Source organism: Limulus polyphemus, unplaced genomic scaffold (genome assembly GCF_000517525.1).
Source record: "Limulus polyphemus unplaced genomic scaffold, Limulus_polyphemus-2.1.2 Scaffold1778, whole genome shotgun sequence".
In the NCBI taxonomy this organism is placed as follows: domain Eukaryota; kingdom Metazoa; phylum Arthropoda; class Merostomata; order Xiphosura; family Limulidae; genus Limulus; species Limulus polyphemus.
The window spans coordinates 2,065-10,960 of record NW_013667388.1 but is presented as its reverse complement, the minus strand read 5'-3'; the positions used below and the strand labels follow the sequence as shown (position 1 = coordinate 10,960).

The 8,896-nt window shown below is 34.5% G+C and overlaps 1 protein-coding gene across 1 annotated transcript in view; it reads right to left on the bottom strand.

Annotated features, from left to right (window-relative positions):
* Positions 1–8,371, bottom strand: part of LOC106464910 (transcriptional activator cubitus interruptus-like) — a gene marked incomplete at its 5' end in the record, with an annotated part of 32,192 nt that extends 23,821 nt beyond the window's left edge. Inside the window, one exon of the mRNA XM_013925081.1 lies at positions 8,207–8,371. Within this exon, the coding sequence (XP_013780535.1) occupies positions 8,207–8,371 (165 nt within the window). The remainder of the gene's footprint in view (positions 1–8,206) is intronic.
* Between the last annotated feature and the right edge of the window lie 525 nt (positions 8,372–8,896).

The following is an 8,896-nucleotide window of genomic DNA, read 5'->3' as shown; positions in this document are numbered from 1 at the left end:
GAGACGTAGCAGAGACGAAGCAGGCAGAGAGAAAGAAAGACAGCGATTACGGTCAGCAGGAACTGTGGATAGCAGACACAGAGATCGGAACTATGGTTTGCGGGGACGGACAATTAAGTCTAAGCGCGACAGAAAGTGAGTGAATTGTTCTGAACTATAGTGTGTGTAACTGTGAAAATTAAGTACATTACAAAGTTGTATTGAGGAAGAATAAACAAGTTTTATAAAGAAAGGACTTATATCTTGTAAGAATTAACAAGCAAACATACAGAGACGTAACAATAGCATAAAGTCTTAACTAATAATCCATATTTTAATAGCATATAACTTTTAAGTTCTTAATTCTACAAGACAATATTTAAAAAAATCTTGAATTTCCCCTAGTGTGACCCACGTGACACATTTTCTTTTAGCATGTCATTTTTTCTATTTTATTCACCACCTCTTGAAAAAGTACGAAATTAAACGAAATTACTCTCTATAAAACTGTCAATGCTCAGACAAACCATAATATTTATAGTATTCAATTTTGTTTTGTTACAGAGCTATCGATTATAAATCAGACCCCTTCTGCCATGCTTACCTGTCACATCCTCTCTTTCAGAATTCGTTAATAGTTTTCTCTTACGTTTAATCAGAGCTTCTTTTAAGATGGACCAGTACGGCATACTAACACCATTTTTCATATTGCAAAAATGGAGAGAAAGGTGACAAACATTTAAAGAGTAATGAAAATGAATCTGTGAATTTTCCCATTTGAACAAATCATTTGTTCACAAGAAGACCAAAGAAACACCGAACTAGAAGTGTTACATATGACAAAGTTTAAAGGAGTGTTAAAACATACTGTTTGTTTGATCATGTATATATGATCATCAGTGCAGTATGAGGTGTGAAGCATTAGGTAGGATTAGCATGCCATTAAGCAGAATTAAAATTGAAAACATAGAAGACAATGAAAAAACAAGCATTTAATAAAATTTGAGAATTACAATCAGAAATTGACGATTATTATGAGATATTCTGGGATTTAGACCATGTTATTAATGAACAGAAGAAAGATGAGAATGTATATCCCGCCAGAAATATAATATTCAGGGAGAAAATACAAAATACATGAGAGATAATGTAGTGCTACGCAGATATTTAGCAGATAAAGTGCATATGGATAAGATATTACATGTAGAAGTACCTCGCAGTTTAAAGTATAAAGTTCTGAAACTTATCATGTGACTCCATTTGGCGATCACTTAGCACTACTAAATGTAGAATCAGTAAATGCTTCTTTTGGATGAATATGAAAAATTGTATTATAAATTACTGAGTCATGTTTAGAATGTCAAAAACGAAAAACTAGTCCATACCTATAGAGTGCTCCTTTACAAAGGATGAACTGAAGAAAATTACATGACATTGAGGCAATTGGAATATGAAGATAGACATCCGTCACATCCAACTTATTCATCCAAAGTCCTGGGGACAAAAACCTTTGAAGAAAAAGGTTGGACTCTATGGTGAAGTGAGGTGTCTCCAGATAGGTCTACAGCCAGGACAAATCTCTTACTGGTCTCCAATCTCACGTGTTTTTGGAGACTACAAATAAATGGGAGTAAAATCCCAGTTGAGTGAGCATCACCCATTCAATAGCTTTTTTGTGTAGGAGGTCTGTAACAGACTCAGCAAGACAAATGGATGAAGTATGATCCCGAAAAAGAGGGAAGGAGATCTGCGAAATGAACGGAGGGGGAACAGAACTGAAGGCAGAAACATTTGGATAGAACAAATGTAGCTGTTGTGAAGTGTAGCCAAAAAGCACATAAGCTAAACATACTTAGAGAAAGCACTCAGTACTAATGAACTAACAAAACTTAGAAATTTGTATTGTACAAACTACATAAAAATATCAAATGTGCAAAACTATGAAATTTGACCTAAAACGTAAAACAATAAGCAACACCTAAAGCACAAAAATACTAAAGGAAGTTAGAAAATAAAAGACCCTTAAGTATCGAATGTATAAGTCCACCCAAAGAACTTATAAGGCAAAATACACGAAAGTAAAACCTACCCTGAAGAACATGAGCATAAAAAGGTACCCAGTTAACAATAATAAATTTTGACTCAAATCTAATCCCCAATTAGATATGACTAGTAGTAAAGAAAAAGGAACTTACAAACTAAATAATATAAAAAGGGAAAAGAAGCAGAATCAACACACCCACAAAATTAGCCGAAGGTGCAATTACCCAAACATTAACGATCATGCAAAACCAGTATATATGTATATCGAAGATTAAACAAAACAAACTATTAATCAAACTCTAAATGCAAATATAAACTAAAGCAACTTAGATGGTAAAATAATTATAAAAATCTAGCTTGCCAGATACTGAGTAGGGAAGACATGAAAGTTTTCCTATGTGAAAAGGTAGTTCTGATAGGTACTTCCCTCTTTTTAAAATATTATCTTTTCCCATTTTCTGCTGCCCTTTATTCTATATGCAAACTTTTTTCATAATGCATGCCACAGGCCTACATATCCTCTGTTGGAATCCAAAGTTCCAACATGTCTCTCAAGCAAATCCTCATGTGTCAACTCTCCACCAATAGGAGAGCATTACTATCATGTGACTCCCTATATGTGGCACTACATAACTATCACTTCAAAGTTTGGCAGAAGACACAAGCATCCAAAGATTGTGGGGAGGTTGGGTGGGAAAATTATAACTTCTGATACAGTATCCTTCCCTCCACTCGCAAGATTAGCTTGAATCCAACATTAAAAAGGAGAAGGGGCCAATGCAAGGGAAGAACAGACGTATCCAACTAAAGCATCCGAATGACACCCCTAGGGATGAGAGAAGAAGATCAAATGATCTGAGGAGGGGCACCACATCACTTCTGAACCAGGTTTCTCTTTGTCATGAACAAGTGGGTTCAAAACATGGCAGAATATGAAGGAAGCACATCCTCCTGGGAGAGGATAGGTAAGTAATGTGATCCTAATCAAAGAAAAAAAAAACACTCAATCTCTTGTAATTAAAGTGGGTAATGGAGGATGGGGCCCATGGTGTAGAGTCGCTAGGGCATGTTGGACTGTACTCGGTAAGTCAACTACATCCAAAACCTCACTCGCTGGGTATCAACATTGATGCAAGGGTAGGATGAGGATCATACCTTCTTCAACTCAGCCTTAGAGTCATGAATGTACATATAATATCGACTATAGGAAACATCACATGCTGAGCATTGAGTTAGGGACCCGGGAATGTGTCATCTGGTATCTGAGGGAAGTCCATAGCAAGTAATCAGCCCCACAAACGTGAAACTGGTCTAAAACTTCCACAGGTCCATAACATCTTTGTCATTCTCAGAACAAGAAAATGCCCAGGACAGAAGTAGAAATAGGCCACACAGACTTCATGCAACCCACAACATAGAAGACAGAGTCGAGGAGGAAGATGGATGACCCAAAATCTGTGTGAGGACTTATGTGATTGGTTCACTCAATCTCCAAAACCTCACTCGCTGGGAACTGACACCCATGCAAGGGTTTCTGGAGGGCCCCCAATCGGAGGGGTGAACTGCATTTAGTTGTCTCACTCAGGGCATGTGTCATTCATCCAAAGGATCTTGTAACTCCTTTTACACCAGCAGAACACCACCGACCTACTCTGAACTGAATGGTTATAGTCTTCTTTGTGAAACTTATTCAGCATGTTGCCTGCATGGTCAACCACCCCAGTGGTTTGAAACTGGTGAGTGGTAAGGAGTCCCATACTCCAATGGAAAAAAGGGGGGGAATTGCGATGGAGAGTCCAGAGAGATAGCTACACCTGAGACAGTGCAATAGGTGATCACAAAACCCTATTTTGAAAATCAGAACATATCGACTTATTCAGTCCACGAATGGTAGGTATGAGCAGCAATCCCCTTATACTTTACCCATGCCATCCATGAGTGGTATGGTCTGGGACGTACATTTTTATGAAGCAAACATCACGAGGTTTTTCACAGTCTAGTTATCTTGTGAAACACTCCATGTCATGGGTGAGTGTTTATAGTCATGGACAAACTGCAAGAACCAACATGGCGTTCAGTGCAGATTTGTGTTTTTGTTTGTTTGAGTATAAACAAATCTGAAAATGGTTATAGCCATCTAAGTAAAACCCATTCAGTGTTCAGAAAGAATACCTGGTCAGGCACCACTCGCCACAGAGTGGGATCCAAAGTGAAGTTGAAGTAAGGGCTCATGAAAGAAAAGAAACCATAAGGAAGGACTTACATCGTGTCAAAGCCGCACTGAAGTAGAATAGCCACAGGCGGCAGGCGATACCCCAAGGAAGCAGAAATTGCGATGTGGTACAAGTAGTGGGAGATGAATCTGTGCAGAGTCGTCCACATGCTCGACTATAGAATCTCTTCCAATGGCTGACAAAAACGAGAAGCAAAAAAGAAGGTAAGGTGTCAGATTTGATGGGAAGGCATGGAAAAGAGATCATGCTGGAATAAGGAGGAATAATCCAACTGGATCAAATGATGAACCCATTTGGCCAAGGTAACATGGGAAAGATCACAGGAAGAGGAAGTTTGCCATGGAATAAAGAAGCGGGAATGAGAACCTAGGAAGGAAGCCATGCATGCAATATAACAATGGAGGGCATGTACTGGGCAGAGGAGTCTATCCAGATCTGGACAAGGGTAGAGATTAGAGATATGGGGAAAGGAGACAGGGTAAAAAGTGGAATGACCCTTTCGAGCCACAAAGTTCTGGGAAAGGAATGCATGATTCAGATAAAGAATGATGTAGGTTGAACGATACAAGGTCCTGATGTTGTTGAGAGCAAAAATATCTGATCCACGACGCTTGCAAGCCAATAAGAGGAGAAAATATGCCTTAACTCTTTCAGCACAGTCTCAGTCCCTGGGCGTGACCTCGTAACCATTTTGTGCTTGTTATAGTTTTCATGCTATAAATTCTAAATTAGTAAACATATGTTACCAACATTTGGCAGATTATTTGTAAAGATTGTAATGCTTTCATACGCAAAATATTACTTTTTATTAAGTCTTACGGTTTGTTAAGCAATGTTTTTCTCGTGCCTTTTTTTCTTTTCGCATGTTGCCTATCCAACATGTAAAGTAATTTGCATTTTAAGATTAAAAATACTTTTATGAAGAACTTTATATTTTATCTGCTATTTTCACTAATGAATCCAAATCTTCAAAACGAAAAATTCAATGACTTAGAGTTAGTGTAGTTTCAAGATAACCTTGAGAGTTTTGATATAGATGACATGCTCAACAGTGCATAAATAAAAAGATTATTTGATTTGCACTCAGTTGTCTCTGTGCAAGTTCTTTATTCCACACATAAACTGTTGGTGGCTTGTGTGCTATGCTCGTGGTAGCATGACACAATATCCAATTAAATTCCTTTGTAACTAGTGCAACGTCAACCCAATGACGAAGCCCACAGGTTGCCCACATGCCCTTTACAGAAGCCCTGTATTCTAGCATTGTAACTCTGGCACCTTACTGCTTACCTTTCAGGGAATGACCATAAAGAAGACAGCTAGTCAGCAGTACCTGACACCCATGCTAAAAGATTGACTGTCACTCTCATAATGCACCCAGCAATTAAAGTTAAGTGAAAATTTTGTGGTATCGTAAAAACTTTAGCCTAGTTTAACAGCTCCATAATCCAGAGTTTTACCACAGGGTCAACTCACATACCCAAAAATATGAGAGATTGGGTTTAACTATGATAGAAATAAAATCTTTTGTTTTCTTTACTTACTACAAATATAAATCCAGATATTAAGGATAAAATACAATATAGCTATAAAAATGTAAGAGGTGTTGGAAGTAACACCCAAAATACTTTTTGGAAAGATGTTGCACTACCTTGGGTGAATTTTTTTAAAGTATAAAAAATGAGAAAATAATTTCATAAAAGGGTCTTTATACTACAATCAAAAAATAATAATCAAAAAATTCTATCTCTCAGTTCTTGGATGATTTGTTTTTAGCACAAGGTTACATAATGGGATATTTGCATTCTGTACAACACAAGTCATAAAACCTCTTATGTCAGAATGTAAATCCATAAAATCACAGCTGACTCACAGGAGAACAATTGAAAGAAAAATTTTAAAAATGTATAGGTTACTTATTGTCAGATAAGGTATTTTTTTAATAATTATAAGGACTTTATAACTACATATAATTTTAAGCCTTATATAACTGATAATTGGGAAATACTGAACAAAAATGAGATAAATAACAAATATAAAATACAAAACTGTATGATGGAAATTAATTACCTTTTTTCTGCCAAATGCAACAAATGTTTAAAATAAATGTTGCAAGAATATTTATAATACTTCTTTAGAAAAGAAAATTAAAATTGTAAAGCCAAAACCTTAAGCAAATTAAAAATGTGTTTTTTCAAAATTAAAATATTGTTTGGTTATGTCAAAGAAATAACATATTTTTGCAGTGATTTAAAATTTTATATTTTTGTGAAAGTTTAAAAAATTATGTCATTAAATTATCAACTATTCTATATGGAATAAGAAGTAAATCATTACACTTTGATAAATATTTAGCATTTAACATATATAGAAGAAGATTGAGGAAAAATATCTTGTTATTACTTTTTCATTAAATTGCTCTATGCAAGGTATAAAACTGAATTTTGTATTTGAAAGAAAATGGAAATAATGATAAACTTAAAATTAATTGGAAAAAATGTCAAAGTGTTTGCAATTGGATATTTACTTTTGATATTTTTATATGTCTTGTATAGTTTGTTTGTTTGTTTTGTAATGAAGCACAAAGCTACATAATAGGCTATCTGTGCTCTGCACACCACGGGTATAGAAACCCAGATTCTAGCATTGTAAGTCCGCAGACATACTGCTGTGCCACTGGGGGGCATCTTGTAAAGTAGAATAATTAATGGGTCTTACTGTATTTGTGGTTAATGTGTGATTTAGGTAATGTAATATTGTAGATTTGATATGTTATTATTATGAAAATAATAATAAAACATATATGTGATGCGATTTTTGTATTCTTTGTAATTTTCTACTGGTACTTCACAGTCTACTCATCAACAATATGAAATTGCAAAAATGTTGATGAGCATTTGAATTGTTACAAAAGTATTAGCATAAATATTCAAAACAATTGTTAATAAATACTATTGAAAATAAGTAAAATGTTTCTTGACTCCCTAATGCAAAAAAGAATGACAATTTATGTTTTCTGTTGTTTTAATTTATAATTAGTATTGTTACGTCTCCGATCGTTAGTTAATTTTCCGTAAAAATTCTTACCGAAGAAACTTTACCGATACAAGTCCTTTCTTAAATAAAACTGGTTTATTCTTTCTGAATACAACTTTGCAATACACTTAATTTCAACAGTCGCTCTATAACAAACGCTATAATTCATAACGAACTTCTCACGTGCTCAACAATATTCTTACTCATCACCTCCCATTGTTTCTTGGCCGGTCTTATATACACAAGACTACCCCCAATCTAGTAGTCTCCCGACATTTCATGAAGGTTCGAGAAGGAAGTGGCGTGATACGAGCGTCACGTGACCTATCGTTGTCGTAACAGTATATTTAAACCTTTCACATTGTTACATGTGGTGCTTACAAACCAGTATATACACACACTCACACACTATTTACTATTATCATAGTAATTAACAGTTTTCTAGATATCAACTTGTTGTTAATAGTCTTTGGAACCAATTCTCAGTAAAAGTTGCAAAACATTAGTGTCTATTGGTAATATACTCTTTATGTGCTTTGTGTGTTTCATGCACTCAATGAGTCAGGGGTTAAATTCTATTGCCAAAGCTTTCTTACAATATTGGTATCATTAAAAGGAATTGTGTTATTTCATTTAAAAAAAAAAGAGTTCCACAAGGAACAACCTTTAAATAATATTGAAAACATGAAAAAAATAATTAAAAATTGGTAGAAAAGTATGCCTTATTGTCATCAATATAAGTATTGATACAAAACCAAATTATGGAAAATCAGTTAAATCACATCTTAACATTTGTTGTATTAAATTACCATATTTCTATTTGAAAAGTAACTTCCAACAATATCATTTAGAAATATCAAAACATTATTTGAATATCACTTGATCTTAAGCCTTTTATTATATTATTATCTTACCTTATTTGAATGGGTCCTGTTTTGATGTTTGGCTCTATCTGAAGCATTACTAAAAGTTTTGGTGCAGCCTGGAAACTCACACATATAAGGTTTCTCACCAGTGTGTGAACGTACATGGGTCTTCAGGTTCTCTAGCCTAGAGTATGCCTTATTACAATCTTCAAACTGAAATATGAATAAGAAATAGTTTATTTCTTCGAGATAACAATACCAATGAAGTGACTGATTTAGGGACAACTATTCAAAAGTAGCAGGAGGAGTTAATATGCACTGAGTTTTATTAGCAAATTGGATAAGTGTAAACAAAGTTATTCAAATAAATGTGCTAACATAAATACCATTTGTTGAAGATTGCTAAATTATACAATGATAACAGGACTAAAAGTATTTGAAACTATGAAAATCTCAGAATGTGACCTTTTTTGATCTCTAGTTTTTTAAATATGAAAATACATAATTTTCCATTAATTTTCACTGCAAAGAATGCCCTAATTCACTTAGGTTAGGCTATATTAAATAATAATTTATATATATATACATTTTAATATTAGAGCAATGGCTATTCTTAGCCAGACTAGTTTATAGTTTAGTCTATTGATAATAATAACTCAGGAGTGATGTTTTAACATATTTTCATTTAACATAACATAAAATTTTGACAAAAGACCTCTTCCTCCATCTAGGCTGGCC